We start from the raw sequence: 18,704 nt of genomic DNA, 5'->3' as shown, positions 1-18,704 counted from the left end.
TGGTGAACTTCCTTCTACACTTGTGGGGATTTTCTAAGATAGGTTCCTTGGAGGTAGAATTGCTGAGCCACAGGCCATGCACATTTCAGAATTTGATAGATGTGGCCAAACAGACTGCCAAAGTGGTGCTACCAAGGTACACTTTCCCCATCAGTGTGTGAGGGCAGAGGGGAGGTTTTCTGAAGATGGACATATGTTTATTGTTGGCCTGACAGTGATGAGTGGAGAGGGGAGAGAGTGATGAGGCAGGAGAGAGGGGGTGATAAACAGAGCAGCATGGTCCTTACACAGGCACCGGGGGTGGGGTGGGGTGTGAGCACAAGTAGTGAAATGGGCCTTTGATGCAAGGGATGCTCCCTTCATTGTAACAGAATGTGAGGAGGAGGAAATGCATGCGTTTCTAGGTAGGATTGTGGATTTGGTGCACAGAAGAGACTATCTGAATGCTTTTCTTTTAAAGTGAAGTACTTGGAGAGAGCAACAGCTGATGATTGGGTGGTGGGGAGAGAATGAAGTAGGTTTCAGGGAAAGGTAAGAAGTAGTCATTTTGGAGAGTGAGAAAGCTTCCAAGGGCAGCTTTGTTAGGACTGCTTGGCATTGCCAAGTGCCCAGTTGAGGCTTCTGATCATGAGTATATAGTGAAGCCAGTCAGCTTGGTCATGTGGCTTTTCTCCAGCAACATTTAGTGGGTTGGGAACAGGCACAGAGAGAGCAGATAATTGTATTTAACCAGGATTGGAGTTTTGCAAAATGCCAGTGATGGAGAGAACAAATGATTGAAGATATTTGCAAGGGAGGGATTATAATCATGGACCATGGAATCAGAGTTGGGCATAGGAGGGAGTGGAAGACAGGACTGGGGTGGGCAGATGAACAAGTGGTTGATGAGGTCAGAGCTTGTAGCGGAGGGGATACTGGAGCAAGTTAGTTAGAAGGATGGGAGGTTATTTGAGAATATGATTGAAACATAATGAGGAAGAACACAGCTCTTAAGATAATACGTTTTCCTCTTTTAGGGATGATCACCCTGGGTTCCCTAAAACTGGGGGTCAGAGCTCTAACAGATCTATTTGCCTGTAGCTTTTCCGAGAGTTGAGCTTTGGGATGTACCCTTTTCTCTGTGTATGTGTCTAGAGCTCACTGTAGACATCATAGAAGGTAACCACAGTTCATAAGAGGTTTCCAGAATCATTCTCTTAACGACGTCTGTCATAGCAGCAGCGCTTGACCAGAGCCACAGCCTTTGGACGCTCACGTACAGTGTGTGTACACTGAGTTCCAAACCTCATCTCCATCATTTATTGTTTGAAGTCTTGGTAACGGGCAGAGGTAGAGTGCAAGGTTATATCCAGCGGGAATTTTCCAGTGATCTTGGCAGTCTTGGTTTGATTTTATCAGTGAAAAAGTGTGATGTAGGACCGATCTTGGAGTCTTACAAATTTATGTTTCGCTTGTGGCTCCTTTCCTCACTAGCCGTCAGACCATGAGCAAGGTGTAGAGCCACTTTGATCCCCAATTTTCTTCTATGTGTGAAAAAGCTAAAGTAGGGCCTCCCTTACAGAGATATTGTGAAGATGCAGTGAGATAATGCACGCAGAGTTGTGGCACATAGTATGTTCACAGTAAATAGTAGCTGGTGGTGGTGTTATATTGCAGTCAGCACGCAGCGTGGGAATGCTCACTCTGGTGAGTGTTCCAGAGTGGTTTTTAGATGCCCTAACTGGAAAGCTGCAGCAGCATCTACCCCTGTCTTGCATGAGTCTGTGCTGCTACGTGAGGACAGTGCTCTATCTAGACTAGCTTCTCAGACGTCAGTGTGCTGTGACCCATCTGTGGCTTTTGTCATAATGTGGATTTTAACTCTGTAAGTCTTGGACGGGGCCTGAGATTCTTCCTTATCTAGGAAGCTCCCAGTTGACGCTGCTGCGGCTGCTGCTGGTCCGTGGGTCACATTTTGAGGAGCAAGATTCTATTAGAGAACTGCCCTGTGGGAATCCTTGCTATTTTAAGCTGAGAGGAAATGAGGTTAAAAGAGCCCCATTCTTTCAACTTTTTTTTTTCTTTTTGAGTCAAATTCAGTTGGACTTCATATGGTCCGTTTCTATAGCTCATTGCTGTGGTGAGTCTGTGTTGTCTCTCATTGCTGTGGTGAGTCTGTGTTGTCTCTAACAGTCCTGAAAGTGAAAGGAGTAGAAATTATGTAGAGAGGGTTGCTTCATATTTCTTTTGAAAAATTTGCAGTGCCTGATTTCTCAGGAATATTTTTGCAAAACTGTGTTGGTTCCCCAGATGTACACACTTTCCCCACCAGCCTTTAACACCCACAGAGAAACTGGCATGCAGCCTCTTCAATTGTTAGACTTTGAGGCAGAGAATCAAAAATGTGGCTTCAAACCCTTTCTGCCCAGCAGACTCTTCACGTTACAACATCCAGTGCTTTCAGAAGCAGGAATACAGGATGCGTTATCAGGTTAGAATTACTGGCAACACCCATATTGCTATCCCAGATAATCTGATTTTTCTTTCTCAGGAGCAAGCATGCGAGACTTCTTCTGTGGGCCCTCCCGAGAAGAGCTCCTTCTCTGATGCTCCAATTCACATGTTCCCTCCTCTGAACTAATATAGAGGCTGATAAGTTTCAAAGAACCGTTAAGCAGCCTGATAAAGTGTTCTCCTGATAGAAGGAAGCATGTGTGCGTCCTAATCCTGTGTGTAAGACTGGGATCCTATTCAGAGGGTCTTCCTCGAGTGCATTTGTTATACCTTTGTGTCTCTTAATCTGGATCCTGCATAGCGACAAAGCAGAGCCTTCCTTATTTGACTTGATTTGAAAGAATTTTGTTTTCTCGTACCTCTTTGTTTCTTTTTCTTCCTTTCTTTTTTTAAGGTTAGGGAAATGTGGACATGCAGGAGCATGAATTAAAAAGATCCACTTAGCTTGCCTGTGGGATTTTTTGTTTTTTGTTTTTTAAGTGAAGAAAACATATAGAACAGACTGTTCACCCGATTCTTAAGATTATGATCAGAAAAGGAAAAGATGCATTGACAGTAGAAATTTATGAACTCCCTGTGGTTCCAAAGAAGTTTACAAAGATTCCACTCATGGGAGTTCTGGAGGTAGTTATCAGAGTTTTTGTGACATATTTAAACTTTTAAAATTTCATTTCAAGGATCTCGTTTCTGTATGTATTTTTCTCCTGCTTTTACTCCAGGAGAACAGCGGTATCATTATCCCATCCTAAATTTGATTAAAAGATAACACCATAAAGTGACAATGTATGAAATTTTATTGTGGTTTTTTTTTTGGTACTTGGTTAAGAATGAATGAGTATTAACAATTTTGTGTCTCCTTCCCGCCCCCCCCCCCCCCCCTTCCTTGGCCATGCCACACAGCTTGTGGGATCTTAGTTCCCCGACCAGGGATCAAACCTGGGCCCACGGCACCATACAATTTTGTGTCTTCAAAGAGTTTGAAAGGACTGTAATCTCTTCACAGTGTGATTTTAATACAGTTGTTTAGAATGGAGTATAGGAAAGCCTGGGGACTTAAGAGAGGGCATGGGCTATGAGACTAGAGGGGAAAGTTACATGTAAAAATTGATTATATAACAGACGCTAAGTAACAGTTTATAGAAAGCTGAGATTTGTTTTCCCATTTTAGAAAAAAGGCCGTCTCCGTTTTAGACATGGAAGTTCTTACTCCTCTTTTGTACTGGAACTGAGGTAATCCTGACTTCAGAGGAAGCAAAGAAGTTCTGCATAAAGAAAAAGAAAAGGTTTGGGTGAGGCTGAGAAGAATACTTGCCCCACCTCTCTGAGTGTAAACAAGTGGGAGTTTGAGGTGGGAGGAGGGAAGAGGTCTAAGCTGTCTTGCGGAAGGCACATATTTAGTGTGGAAGAAAAGGAAAAGTGACTTCACTTCTACTCTGAGAGAAAAAGACACCCCACCGTAGCAGGAGACAGAGTTCTCTCGACAGCAGGAAGTGTCAGTTAGGGAGAGGGAAGGTACCTCGTACCTGCGCTGGGCCTGCCTTGAATGTGAGACTCGCAGACCTTACTTGGATATTTTATGAGCAGGAGAGAGCTGTTTCAACATGTCTGAGGGGAACAGAACCCTGAGGCAGCTGGAAGGTGGAAGGCCTCTTGTTTTTGTTTTTATTTTGTTTTTCCTTTAACAAGTTAAAGGAATAAAATATTCCTCAAAACACACAGTCCTCTGAGAATGTATTGTGCACCTACTGTGTGCTAGGTACTGTGCAAAAGACTCCATGGCTCAAAAGATATGAACCCTGCCCTGAAAAAATGTGAATAAATGGGGTAAGATTGGTAGGTACAGGTAAGTACCTGGAACAGTAACTGGCAGGAGTGGTGAGTGCTGCGGTACAAACACCAGGCTTACAGAGGAGGAGAGGTCACTTACAGCTGGGGTGGGTTTGGGATTTGAACATGGAAAAATGGGTAGGGAAGTAAGGAAAGAGCATAGGCATTGGCATATGGAGGAGAAGTCAGTTATTTTCTGAATAAAAACCACTGGGACAGATGATTAGATAATTCTTGTTGTTCACCATTGAACATAATGGACAAAAATATGCCTGGCATATAGGAGGAACTTAGTAAATGTTTGAACTGAACTAAATTAGAAATCATGGTCACCAGGGACATGGCAGATAGTTTACATAGTGATATCATTCCATCTAATTGCAGCAACTCGGAAAGGAGTGTTATACCCAGTTTTTGCTTGAGGAAACAGAGGCCTAGACAGATTAAATAAGTTTCCCCAGGCCATGGTGATAGTAATTATAGACCCAGATTTCAAACCCAGGCTTCATACACTGCCCCATACCCATGCCTAGTAAAGAATCTACAACGTGGTAGGGCTCAAAATCCACTTGATTCTAAACCCCTTGTTTTTTCCTCTCTTTAGAGGGGAGGCTCTATTGATTTGAACTAGGGTGGTAGTAATACAAAAGATGAAAACCTATTCAAGCTTATATATAATTTTTCCTGTGTTTTAAAATCTTCTAAGATTCAGAATTATGATTGGTAGAATGTTAGTGAATTATTATAGAATAGTGGCATAAGGCTGACCTGGCAGGGAGGGAATGTAGGCTCCAAGCAGGTTCTCTGTTCACGCTTGGCTTCTGCAAGGGGCTCCAGAAGAACTGGGGCAGAGGGGAGTCTTGGCGTACTCCCCTTGATCTTGGAGGGCAGAGTTTTTTGATTGCTTCATTCATGTTTAAAGAACCCGTCTTAACACTAGTTGATGTCTAGCTACTAGAAGCTGGTGCCGGTGGTTTATTACTAACCCCGCCCATCCCTGCCTTTTGCAATAATCTCTGTGAGTGATGATTGTGTTTCGAGAAGTAGAATGACAGAGAGAGATTCCCTGAAGGCAAATACAGAGCGAGTGTGCTGTACACTCGGGTTCAGACACACGGGGCTGGGAACTCCCAGAGAGAGAGAGGGAGGGTGAGAGGGAGGAGAGAGAACAACAGAACAGTCAGCTGGAGAGGAGGGAGGAGGGGGGAGGAGACGGGTCGGTTTTAGATTTTTAAACTCAAGTGATTTGGGGGGGGTTCTCCCCACCCCAAACTTCGGCCCCCCATTCTGGCACCTCCTTTCCTACAGTCCACTGAAGGGCCTTTTTGCAGTTCAGGATCAACTGGCCGCTGAGTTTGAGCAGCCCGGTCTGACATGATGTACCTCTGGGTGAGTACAGAGTGCTGCGGGTGAGGGCTTGCACTTGCACATATAAGGAGTGGAAAGCTGCGAGATTCTGCTCCTGCACAAATGGCCTTCCCCACGGAGCACGGGCTGCCACAGCCCCTTCTCCTCACAGGTGTGAGGGTTTTAAAGCCTAGCCGTGATTGTGACATTGGGTCGTGTTTTTTTTTTTTTTTTTTTTTTTTTTTAAGAATGTTGTTTACCTTGTTAGACTTAGGCGCAAGGGCTGAGCTCCCAGTGCAGTGCCATCCCCCAGGCTTGGGAGGTTGGAGAAGGCACATGGGGCAGGTGAAGTGAGCCGGTCATCCCAGGAGCTGCAGTCTTCCTGGTGGGTCAGGGCCTGGCTGTGTTTTGTTTGGGGGACACTGACCTTGATAGCAAAGCGTCTCATTAGATATTGAGAGCCAGTAGGTGGTATGATTCTTAATTAGGAATTAGCCTTTGAAAGTTTTTATCTAATAATTTTTGTTGTCCTTCACAATAGTCTTGTGAAGTAGGTCACTGTTGTTATTAAAATTTTATGAGGGAAGTAATTAAGTCACAGATAGTGACTTGCCCATGGTTAGGAACCACGTCTGTAGCAGCTAGAATAGTAATTAATAACCAAACGTTATAAAGTATCTTATATTTTGCCAGGAACTTAATACTGTACATTATTTTAATTTATTGTTAACTCTGGTGTTGTAATTTGGGATGGAGGGAAACATACTGGGACTAGGGAGACTTTTAAATTATGAAATGTGGTAACTTTTAGGAGAATGACAGGGAAAATAATACAGGGGGAAAAAACCCCTGCAGTTAGTTGTGAAAACAACATCTGTAGTCCCTTGCAAAGACGGCAGTGTCTTCTCTTGAGAAGACAGTTGTTGTGTGTTGCTAAGGGAGCCTCCTAGATGTGATGCCCTTGGCTACTAGCCAGCTTTTGAAGGTTTCACTTTGCCCTTTGCCCTTTGCCCTTCAGCCTAGATGTCTGGAATCGCAGAAACCTACTTGGCTGGGGCAGACTAGATTTATAAATATCAGACGGCAGAATTTAAACTAGGTTTATGGAAATGGAGCTTGTGTGTGTGTAGGGGCTGCTTTTCCTGCTTCCCCCTTCATATCTGAATATGACCTTGAAATCTAATTTTCTCCTCTCTGTTGATTTATTTTTGTAGTATTTGGAAGAAGTCAAAGAACTTTTCTGACACACTTATGACCTTTAAGTAGTTTTCATCTCTGAATGAGGCATCTGTGTCTAGGGTCTTTGCAGCCTCATCGGTGGGACTGATGAACTACCTGTTAACCAGAGGATGGGTTATTCTGTCTTTTGATTTGTTTGGAAGAGGAGTTATAAAAGGAAGCAAGTTGAATTAGTCTCATTTCCACTCATTTATGTTTGATGAGAGCAGACAGTGACAGTCTCCTCAGTTATTTCCTTTGTGCTTATATTACAGTTATTTGTAAATTTGTCTCAATCCCCTTGGCTTGTTAGCCCCAGAACACAGCTTTCCAGCCAGAGTACCACATGCTGCGTTGAGAAACATGTACGTCAAGATAACTGTTGCCCTCAACCCTGGGAGCAGCCAGGAGGGGCCCAGGATTCCCTAGGTCACTTGGTCCATGTGTACTCTAGTTTGCCACTTTGTGCCATAAAAATACTACCATTTTCTATGTGTGCCATGACACCTGAACGATGGGGTAGCACTGTGCAGAGGGAAAAAAACGTGTCAGCTCTGTCTCTTCATGATCTGCATCGTCTGGCCCAGTGCCTCAAACATTTGCTGGATTCAGTGAAAATGTCCAGAAGGAGCCATAGCTGCATGAGATCAAGGTCATTTCCTTAGAGAAGGAAATCAAAGTAGTCAAGCATTAAGTGGGAGGCACTGAGGGGCTACTGTGGAGAAAACTTACTGGACGAGGAATAGGAGGTCAGAATTTTATCGAGGCCAGTACCCAGCCAGGTGACACTGGACAATCATTTGAGTCTTCTGACCGCAGTTTCCCCATCTATAAGATATCTATTCTAATTCTAAAGTTCTGGGAAGTGAATTTTGTGTAGCACTCTGTGTGCCAGGAAGACATCCAGTTGTGCAGGAAAGGTTAGTGTCTGGAAAGCATGAAAGAACTGTGAAGCATATATCACCTCCATTGCCTGCTTGGTTTGGTACCAGCAGTGACTTAAAGGTACTGTTCTAAGCATTCTAGAAAAACTGCTGAACTTTATTTAGTTGTCAATACCTCTGAGCAGTGTGGACATTCTTAGAACCTGCAGAGCCGAAAAGTAGAAGTTACAGCTCATCCAGGCATTTGGGTTGTGTAGTTGGACATGGCTCGTTAATTTGCTTCTGTGCGTCTAGAACTCTGAGATAGAATGCTGTCTTGTGCTGTATACATGGCTTTTTGTCAGATCTCCTCCCCACTTCCCTGTTGAGTCACCCTCCTTTACAGTGAAATTGCTAGCATTGGGGGCAGCGATACGGTGCAAAGAATGTAGGTTTTAGAGACTTTACTAGGTCTGAATTCCACCTCTCACTTCCAGTTGTTTGGCCGTGAACAAGTCACTTAACCTCTCTGAACCTCAGTTTCTTCATTCATCACATAGGGAAAATAATGCCTGTTACCCAGGATTGTTGTAAACATTTGAGATAATCTATGAAACGTGCTTAACATGATGTATGGCAAATAGTAGATGCTCAGTAAATAGCCAGTGCAAGCCAGGTTTTTGGTTTGAACGTTCAGCAGACCACTCACTACCCCAGAACATTTTCTCTAGCATGTGAAGGATGCCTTTGAATTCATGCAGGGAGAACTTTGATAAATACAAACTAGTTTTATGTGAAATGTCTCCCGTTAATCAGTATTTTAAGTACTTGCGACTAGAGAACGCTCGTTAAAGTTGCCTCCTGGTGGAGAACGTCCCCATTATTTTTTCTAAACTTTTTTTTTTGGAGGGGTGCAGTGCTACTAAGTATTTGCTATGCCATGTATTCTCCCCATCTCCTCTTCACTGTCCAAAACAGGGAGGGCGACAGAGAGAGAAAGTGGGGGGCAGAGGCAGGGAAGACAGAGGGAGACATACGATTCCTGTACTGAGGGAACTTACTTGTTTGATAATTTTACAATTTATGTCCAGGAAACCAAATTATAGACCACTTATTTAAATTCCCAGAAGCCAAGATGTGTTCTCCCCGTCTGAGCTGATCTTAGCTAGACTGGTCTCAGGCTCTCTCTTACTCATATTCTATATGGATGAACTTCTGTATTTCACTTTGAACTGTTGTTTTGTCATATTTCAGTCCTGTCTTCTCAGTAAATCAGTTCAGCCAACATTTAATGAATGTTTATAGTGGGCAGAGGTCTGTGCTACTAGCTGTTACAAATACAAAGATGATTAAAGATCCTCATGCCCTTAAAGAATTTATAACACAGTGGTAGTCAGTGTGTGTACACAGATAATAATGATTTTTGCATGATGCTCTCCGGTTAAGAAAGTGCTTTTATATGTCATCTTATTTCATCCTCACAGCAGTGCTAAGGGCCTGGAATCATTATCTGTATTGTACAAGTTAGGAAAGAGACCAAGAAAGAGTACATGATAATTAGTAAATGGCAGGGCTGGAAACTCAATTCCATATTTTTTTAAAACTCTGTGGCTCTTATTTATTTATTTATTATTTTTTAACATCTTTATTGGAGTATAATATTTATTTTTTTATACTATCTTCTTTTGGGAGAAGCTGATATTTTAATTTTGTTTCTTTTAAATTGTTTATTGAGTAATAACATATATGTTAGGCATATACTTCAGTCCTCAACACATGTGAGAATTAGCTGTTATCTTCATTTTACAGAGGAGAAAGTAGAAACTTCAGTAACTTGCTAAAGTCACACAATTTAGAATTGGCAGAGGTAGGATTTGAACCCTTGTCTGTCTGGCCTCAGAGCTTCCTACATCACACTTAACATCTTCTTTTATTTGTTCAATAGTGTCTGGTTTATCACTGCTACCATTCAGCCTGATACAGGCTGGAGTAGAGAAATGAAAATGAGGTAACCTGAATTCTGTTTCCATATCCATTAATTACTTGAGACACATTACTTAATTGTATGTACCTAGATTTTCCAGGTTGTGAAAAGGATGTGATAGTTCTTGAGAGCATTAATGGAGTAATCTTAGAAAAATGTGTATCAGCCATTTTAGAAACGAAGTAGTCAGTAAGTGATGGCTTTATCACAAAACATGGAAATCATCGACTGTGAGTCAAAAGACAACAGTTTTTGGTCTCAGTGGTGCCATTTGTCAGTGTATAACCTTTCCAGCATTGGTTTTCTAATCTTTAAAATGGACTACTAATACCTAACAGAGTATCGAAATAATCTATTTTTGGAAGCTATTTTGTGCTAAGCAGATGTAACATAATGATAATAATAACAGCGGCTATTAAGGTTGTTATTGTTATTCAGGTCGTAGTCAGGCTAATTTTTAAATACTCACTTTTTAATCCCTATTTTGTCATCCTAATTGGTTTACGCATTTAGAGAACTAGACTTAATAGTAAATTGAGTTATCACAAAATGTAGACATAGTTCAGTTCAGCTAACATTGGAGGCCAGATACTGTGGATAGATACTTGGCAGTGAAAAGCCATTAAAAGACTTTAAGTAGGATTGGGAGTAGGCTGAAGTGGAGTTTATAATTAGATTTGTTTTTTAAAAAAGATATCTACACAGATTAGAGAGGAGTAAGAGTACAGAGAGAAGTTCGGTGGTGGCTGAGTAATAGTCCAAGGGACAGAGAATGGTAGTGACAGCACGTGCTGCAGGAAGCAGAACTGCCTGAGAGAGGTGCCCAAGGTACAGTCGGTAGCATGGTGTCATGGTTTGGAAGAGGTCCAAGTGTTTTTGTAGGTGGGAAGAGGAAGGGTATCATGAGTTTGATTTTGGTTTTAGTACTTTTAGGTAACTCTGAGATGTTCAAGGGGAAATACCGCTTAGATAGTTGACTACCTAGGTGTGGAAATAACAAGGAAAGATAGAGGATGAAACTATAAATTTGTGAGAAACCTGCATGCAATCGTAACTGAAGCTGTGGGCACGTTTGATGATGTTGAAAGTCAGTGGCTGAAGATGAGACTGGCCTAGGGAGAAAATGTAGAGCAAGGAGAGAAGTTGATGCCTACCTGGTAGAGGAGATGAACCCGCAAAGAAGGCAGGGAACAAGATTCCGAGAGCTTGTTCTTCAGAAGGAAAACCAGGACATTAGGAAACTAAGATAAAAGAGTGGCAGGAAGAGAGAACTGAAATATGTCCATGGGTTTAGCAACGTGGAGGTCATTGATGACCTTTGCAAGGGTTGTTTTGATGGACTAATGAAGGCAGAATCCTGGGAATGGAGTCAGTTCAGGAGTTTGGGGGCAGAGGGGGGATGGGAGAAGGAAATGGAGATAGGAATAGTGAGTGTAGACAGTTGTTGGAAAAGTTTGACTGACTCTGAAGGGATGTAGAGTGTAGCCAGAAGAGTATGTGCAGCAGAGAAAGGTTTCTTTGTTTTATTTTAAATAAAAGAGACTTGGTCATGTTTAAAAGCTAGCCGAACAAATTCATTTGAGAAGGAGAAGTGGAGTATTTGAGAGAAGAGAAAGGATTGCTCTTATGCTTTGAGAAGATGGGATTAGCTTTAGGAGTAGGGAGAACTCTCCTATTTAACAGGAGGCAAAGCAGATAGAGGACAGAAGAGCTTACAGCATCTAGGAGTTCAAAGGAGTCTTTACAGAGGAGGAGACAGGCTGAGTGGGTGAGGCATGGAAAGGGTCATTGCTTTCCCAAAAAGGGATAGATTGGTGAGATAGTATATACGTTTGTGAACCATATATAATTCCACGTGGCTTGTATGTGTGGGGTGAGTGGAATAGTGATGGATGAAAATTTAAAATTTTAGAGCCTAGATTATCTGAATAAAGATGTTTGTTTATTCCAACAAGGAGCTGTTGATGGATTTTAAGCAGGATCAGGTGTGATCAGATTTGTATATAGAAAGATAACAAGAGGCTTCTATTATTATTGCAGAATTTATATTTATACTTTGAGTGAAATTGGTTTGATGCATATTTTTATAATTTTTTTTAAATTTTATTTATTTATTTTTGGCTGCATTGGGTCTTCGTTGCTGCATGTGGGCTTTCTCTAGTTGTGGTGAGTGGGGGCTACTCTTCGTTGCAGTGGGCGGGCTTCTCATTGCGGTGGCTTCTCTTGTTGCAGAGCACAGGCTCTAGGCGCACGGGCTTCAGTAGTTGTGGCATGTGGGCTCAGTAGTTGCGGCTCGCGGGCTCTAGAGCACAGGCTCAGTAGTTGTGGCACACGGGCTTAGTTGCTCCGCAGCATGTGGGATCTCCCCGGACCAGGACTCAAACCTGTGACCCCTGCATTGGCAGGCGGATTCTTAACCACTGCGCCACCAGCGAAGTCCCTCATGCATATTTTTAAAGCTCAGGAAACTGTAAGGGGCTAAATAAATGATTATATTAATGAGACTCAAGCAGTTAACACATTTATTGATGACGACTGTGTGCTGATCACTTGCTAAGAGGTGGGGAAAGAGCATGAACAAGACGAAGTTCTTTTCCATAGAGTTTGTATTCTGTAACTGGAAAAAGAAAGTTGTAAACATGTAAGCAAACAAGATAAATTCAGAAACTAGTAAGTGCTATAGAGAAAAGGTAATATGACCCTGAATGCTTTAGCTAGGGTGGAAAAGGCCTAAATGATAAGAAACACCGTCTTGTCAAACTACGGGAGGAAAGCATTATAAGCAGAAGGAGTAGCAAATACAGAGTCCTCAGATAGGAATGAGTTTGGGGCATTCAAAGGACAGAAAGGGGGTGGTGTGGTTGGAGTGTAGAGAACAAAAAGAACGTAGGAAGATAAGACTGGAGAGGTAGGTGAGGGTCAGATCATGTCCCGTGGTAGAGATTTGAATTTTGTTCTGGTTAAAAATGGGAAGGTATTGGGAGATTTTCAGCAGGAGAGTTGACTTGCTTTACGAAAAGTGATAAGGGGGGTCAAGAAGCAAGAGGAGATGGCTTAGACTCTGGAGGGCAATTTGATAAGATTAAAGATGGCTTGTGTGTGTGGTGAGATGAAAGAGAAATCTGGGTTATTCAACTTTTGGTTTGAGGAATTAGGATGGAGGGGGCATTTCCTTGCAACAGAACAGAGAGTACACAGGAAAAAACAATATTTATGGTTTGGACTTGTTTAGTCTGAAACGTGTAGTAGATATCCAAGTGGAGAAGTTCAGTGGCAATTTGATATGAGCCTGGAGCTCAGAAGAGAGATGTGAGTTGAAGGTATAAGGTCAAGATTCATCAGTGCATATTTAAAGCCTTGGGAGAAAATGTAACTGGAGAATAAGGCTGAGGTAGAAGCCCTGAGGCATCTCACTGGAGGTCTAAAAGGATACTGGAATTGGGTAAGGTAGGAGGGAAACAAGGCAAGTATGTGATATCACAGACCCTGGGGAAGAAGTTGTTGGGTTTGGATTACTTAAGACCAAATAATTGGTCATTGGCCTTGGTAGGATGTTAGTCATTGGTGAACTCAGTAAGAGCTGTTTGAGTTGGAATGATGGGGATAAAAAAGCCAATTGGAATGGGTTGAGTTGTTAATTGGTAGGTGAAGATGTTGAGACAGTGAAATATTGTGTAGTTGTGGGTGGAGCAAAGAATTGGGGCAGTTACTAGATGGGCATGTGTATTCAAGAGACAATTTTTAAAAGATAGGTGATATCAAGACATGTCTTTTGTCACTAGGAAAGATCCAGTAGGGGAAGAATTGAGGGTGCTGAAAAGAAAGAGGCTAATTGCAGGAGCAAAGTCTGCTATATCCAGCATACAGAGAGGGATTGGCCAGAAGCAGTTTTCTTTCTTTTTAATAGGAAGGAGGGCGGAGTGTGTGGATTTAGAGCCAGATAGGCTGGTGGCGTTGGTTTCAGGCAGAAGAGGGAGTTCTCTGCGCGTGTCTGCTTTCTTTATAACATGTAAGATGAACGTAGCTGAAAGTGTTAGTGCAGGGAGTGGAGAAGAAGTGTCGCAGATTTGAGGAGAGAGGACAAGGTGTGAAATAGTAGTCATCTCAAAAAAATGGGAAGTGAACTTACTAGAGAGGTGTAGGACGCTTAAAATCTGTGGTCATAAACTTGAGTGAGTGGTTGTAAGTCAGTTGTGTGATTTTTATCCAGCAATCTTCTGTTGTTTAGATGCAAGAGTTGGATTTAACCAGGAATTGAGATTTTACTAGGTAAGTTAGACTAAGGGAAAAGGGGGCAAAGGAACTAAGACTTTTTGAAAAGGATTACGTATAGTGTTGGACCCTAGAATCTAAACTGGCTTAGGAGGCAGTGAAGAACATGAGGAGGAGAGGAGTAGGGTGGTGAAAAAGCAGTAGGATCGACCTGTAGATTAGAGATCTGAAGGAGGCTGGAGAGATGCTAGCGTGGGAAAACTCCTAGAGCAGGCAAACCTGATGGTGTGAGAGGAGAATGCTTGAGACACTTGAGATTTTGGAGATGGTGTGGTTATTGGTGATGACGGTGCTGGGACACGGTGCTAGGTCAGTTGCTTCAGTTAAGTTGTGAAAAAATATAGTTGGCGCTTAAACACATTAAAACAGTACCAGCAGCTAGGAGGCCAGAGTAGTTAATGAATCAACTGTGTGGATGTTGAGATCGTCAAGAATGATAAAACTAATAAAGGAGATGAAGACAGGGAGCCCTGTGCTAAGACTTGAGGAGGTAGGCAGGCGACACCTGTTTCAAAGGATCTGCAGTTTGGACGGAGGGTAGAAGTAGTCTTGGAAAGCGAGGAGGATACCTGTGAGGTTCAACATGAGATGGTAGCGCTGAGTAGGGAGGATGCTTGCCACTGCCTGAGGTATGTGAGGGAGGGAGGAAAGCTCCTACTGAAGAAGCAGCAGTGTTCTCAGGAGTGGTCAGGTTTCCTTTAGAGCAAAAAGGTGAAGGGAACATCGCAGAGAAGAGAGTGAGTATATAGAAGAGGTTACTGAGGGTAACTCATGACCGTGAGGGCTTAGGAGGGCGAGGGAGAGCCAGAGACGGGACCAGAAGAGCAGCTGTGCAGAGCTGTACAGGGCGAGCCATCCAGAAGCCTTGGACTTCTGATGATGGTTGAGGTGAATGAGGATGTGAGCCAGGATGGAATCGTTCCAGAAATCTCTTGTAAAAACAGGGTAATTACTTAAATCTGTAAGCCAGAGCAATAATTCTCAAACTTTATGGTGCATCAGAATGCACAGATTGCTGGGGCCCATCTCCAGAGTTTTAGATTCCTTAGATCTGAGTGTACCTGGGAGTTTACATTTCTAATACATTCCCAATACATTCCCAGGGGATGCTGATGCTACTGGGCCAGAGACTACCCTTTGAAAACCATTGGTCCAGAGAAACTAGTTGTGGCTAAGTAAGCAGCTCTTGCAGACTGTAGCCCCAGATGATATGTGGCCTGGGTGATAGCAGCGCCGTGTCAGGCCTCTCTTTGATTTTGGCAGTTAAAGGAGAAAGTGAGTATATGATCATTTCTTTTGAGGGATAGTAATTTCTAGGTGATGCCATTTGATTATTAGTGAACATTTATTGAATATCTGTTTTATGCAGCAAAATGAGGATACCAAGAGTTATAAAGTATTTTCTTTCTCAAGGATAATGGGGCAAAATAGGGACATAGAAGTTAAATAGATAAATAACCGTACGTTGTAGCAAAGACGACATGCCAGTCGGTAGGTGGTATGGGCAGTTGTCGACAGGAGCTGGGAAAAATGGGTAATCACTGAGGATGAGATTGGTTGGGAAAGGTTTCTTGAAGGAGATGTAATTTAAGCTAGATTCTGGGAGAACTAACTAGATACAAGTCAGATGGAGAACTGGCAGAAGCAGAGATACAGTGTCAAGAATGACCATGAAACCTTAACAACTACTCCTGAGTCCCATTGCTTTCATCCTGGTCACGCCACCACTATCTCTTGCCTGTATTATTATAATAATTTTCTAACTAGCCTCCCTGCTTCTCTTCTTCTCCAGCCCCTTCTTTGAAGTCTGTTCTCAACACAGCAGCCAGAGTGATCCTTTCAAGTGTCACATTACATTGCTCCTCTGGCCAAAACTCTCCAGTGGGTTCATATCTCGCTCAGCATAAAAGTCTAACGCCCTGCACTGGCCTGTAAGGTCCTAAATGGCCTGCTCCCCTGGCTGTCTTTGACCTCCTGTTCTTCTATACTTCTGCCCATTCTTGGAACATTTCAAACACACCCTTGCCTCAGGGCCTTAGCTTTTGCCCACCTCCTTGCTCTCTCTGCAGGTATCTGCTTGACTTCCTTGTTTATGTGAAATCTCTACTCAGTTGTCACATTATCAGGAGCACCCTGTATAAACAGTAATTCCCTACCCCTTTATTCAACATTTCCCATTCCTTTTCCCCATCTTTATTTTTCTCCTTAGCACCTACCACCACCTGACTTGCTGTGTATGTTTGTTTATTGCCTTTCTCCTTCAACCAGAATGTAAACTCCATGAAGGCACTTTCTAGGCGTATTCTGTGAGCCTAGAAAGGTGCCTGGCATAGAGTAGGCACTGATTGGACATTTGTGTAGCGAAAAGAAGGGAGGAAAGAAAGTTTGGGGGATAGTGAAGGGACCAGTATTACTGAAAGAGACAGGAATGGCAGAAAGAAATGGTTTGATGGATAACCTGGAGGATCTTGAATACTGGAATCACTATTCTACAGAAAATAAGAAATTGTTAAATTTTTCAGTACAGCAATATTTAGCCTTCTCAAATTAGTGCTTTGGTTTTAGGTTCTGTGGATATAATAGTTTGGGGAGGGACTAGAGGCAGGGAGCTCGATTTCTAGTGGGTAGTTGTTGGGTAACAACTATAGGGTTGTACAGGTGTGAGGCAGAAGGCCTTGCGATCAGGGTTTGGAGGTGAGAATAACATTTTTAGGTAGAGATGGCGGCCGGATACATGAATGCTGAGAGGTAAGCTCTTCCAGTTGTATAAGAAAGTTGCCTGTCTTAATATGTATGTTTTAATATTGTTCGTTTTAATGTGGCATTTACTTTTAAACAAGTATCTTTTGTCATTTTTCAAACCAGAATATGGAATTTTGTTGTAAAATTTATAAATTAGGGAATAAAGTTGGAACCATTTAAGCAAACATTCATTTTTTAAGATTTTAATTGTATACTTGAAGGGGTAGAAAATCAATGTGGTAAAGCACACATACTGGCGTGGGGATGGGGGGGATAGGGAAGTGAAGGCTATAACTCCCAAAACACATTTTCTTTCATTTCTTTTTGCAATGAATAAAGTACATTTTAGGAGTTGTAGTCTTCCTTTGCTAGCTCCCTTTTTCCCATCTTGGTTCTGGAAATATGTGCTGCTTTAAAAACTCGTGAGCAGGTTAAAGCACAGCGTTCTTGTTCCTCCTCTGAAGGTGAGCTTGCTGCTCCTCTTCACAAACGCTTTTTCAGCATCCTTCGCTGTTATTAAATGAGGTAACATGTAGTACCTGTAATATAAGGCCAGCATAGAACACACTGCACAAATATTAGTTAAAAGGTTAATTAGATACTCTTAGTATAATGAACTATCTGTGTAGCCTAAAATATGGGGTTTTGATTCCACTTAATTCGTATCTGTAGGTTCTGTGCTACCTTATTTGTGTATTAACTCACATGGTGTTTTATTTGCTTATTTGAATTTAGACCATTAATTTAGAGGTTAAATAATCAAAGCCTGCCTTTCATTCTTTAAAATAACTGTCAGTTATTTTTCCTGAGTGTGAGAGGAACGCTTAATCACTGGCCGTTTTAGCCAGATCGCCATATCCATGAAAATCAAAAAGAACTGATTATAGCTTCATTGTGTATTACATCATATGCTGGTTGCAGTTCTATTCTTGCTCAGTTGTTAACCTGCTGTGTTATTAAAACAAGTCCCATCATCTTTATGCTCTTGTGTCTCATCTGTAAAATGGGGATGATATTACTCCCCAGTGTTATTGTTGAATGCCATATGCCTCAGATAAACTGACATCTAAATAAAAGCATCTAAATCATTCTTAATGATTTATTTATTCTCTTTATTGTACTTTTAGTTGCTAATTAGATAAAAAGTGATATGGTATTTTTTTGCCAAGATTGGCATTACAATTTAAAAGCAGATGCCAGGATTGGGGTGGGGTGGGGGAGACAGTTGCTGTTGTGTGTATATTCCCCTCTGCTCTGTTTCATTGATTCCGGATCTTTCTTTTTATCCTTTTGTTTGATTTTATTAAGTTTATTAAAAATACGTTTCTTGGACTCATTGAAAGTCAAAATAATATTTTTTCATGTTGTTCAATACCATGCTGCTCTGGTAGTGGGTGCTTGGAGATTACATCTAATGCCAGGGAAATTCTCAAGATGGTTAAAGACAATTAGGATTGGAAGAGAAAAGGGGACAGGAATTCCCTGGTGCCTCCTGTGTATGAGGTCAGGTCCTTTCACAACTATTGTCTTATTTTATGATTCGTTTTTCATATTGTGATACAGAAGCAAGAGTCAAACCCAGTAGTTTTGCTTCAGAGTCAGTACTTTTTTAAAAATAAATTTATTTATTTATTTATTTTTGGCTGTGTTGGGTCTTTGTTGCTGTGCAGGCTTTCTCTAGCTGTGGCGAGCAGGGGCTACTCTTCGTTGAGGTGCGCGGGCTTCTCATTGTGGTGGCTTCTCTTGTTGCGGAGCACAGGTTCTAGGCGCATGGGCTTCAGTAGTTGTGGCACGCGGGCTCAGCAGTTGCGGCTCACGGGCTCTAGAGCGCAGGCTCAGTAGGTGTGGCACATGGGCTTAGTTGCTCCGCGACATGTGGGATCTTCCCAGACCAGGGCTTGAACCCGTGTCCCCTGCATTGGCAGGCAGATTCTTAACCACTGCACCACCAGGGAAGC

General features: G+C 42.2%; 1 protein-coding gene across 19 annotated transcripts in view; it reads left to right on the top strand.

Annotated features, from left to right (window-relative positions):
- The window catches only part of RBFOX2 (RNA binding fox-1 homolog 2), a 266,331-nt gene that overhangs the window by 108,100 nt on the left and 139,527 nt on the right, over positions 1-18,704 (top strand). The window contains exon 1 of one of the 19 annotated variants that reach the window (XM_059936875.1): positions 5,472-5,709. The exons of the other annotated variants lie outside the window; for them this stretch is intronic. Within the exon in view, the coding sequence (XP_059792858.1) occupies positions 5,695-5,709 (15 nt within the window). The 5' untranslated portion in view covers positions 5,472-5,694. Of the gene's footprint in view, positions 1-5,471; positions 5,710-18,704 lie in introns of those variants that run through there. 19 annotated transcript variants of the gene reach the window in all.

Source organism: Balaenoptera ricei, chromosome 10 (assembly GCF_028023285.1).
Source record: "Balaenoptera ricei isolate mBalRic1 chromosome 10, mBalRic1.hap2, whole genome shotgun sequence".
Classification (NCBI taxonomy): domain Eukaryota; kingdom Metazoa; phylum Chordata; class Mammalia; order Artiodactyla; family Balaenopteridae; genus Balaenoptera; species Balaenoptera ricei.
Note: the sequence above shows the minus strand (reverse complement) of the source record. Positions and strands in the feature narration are given on the sequence as shown.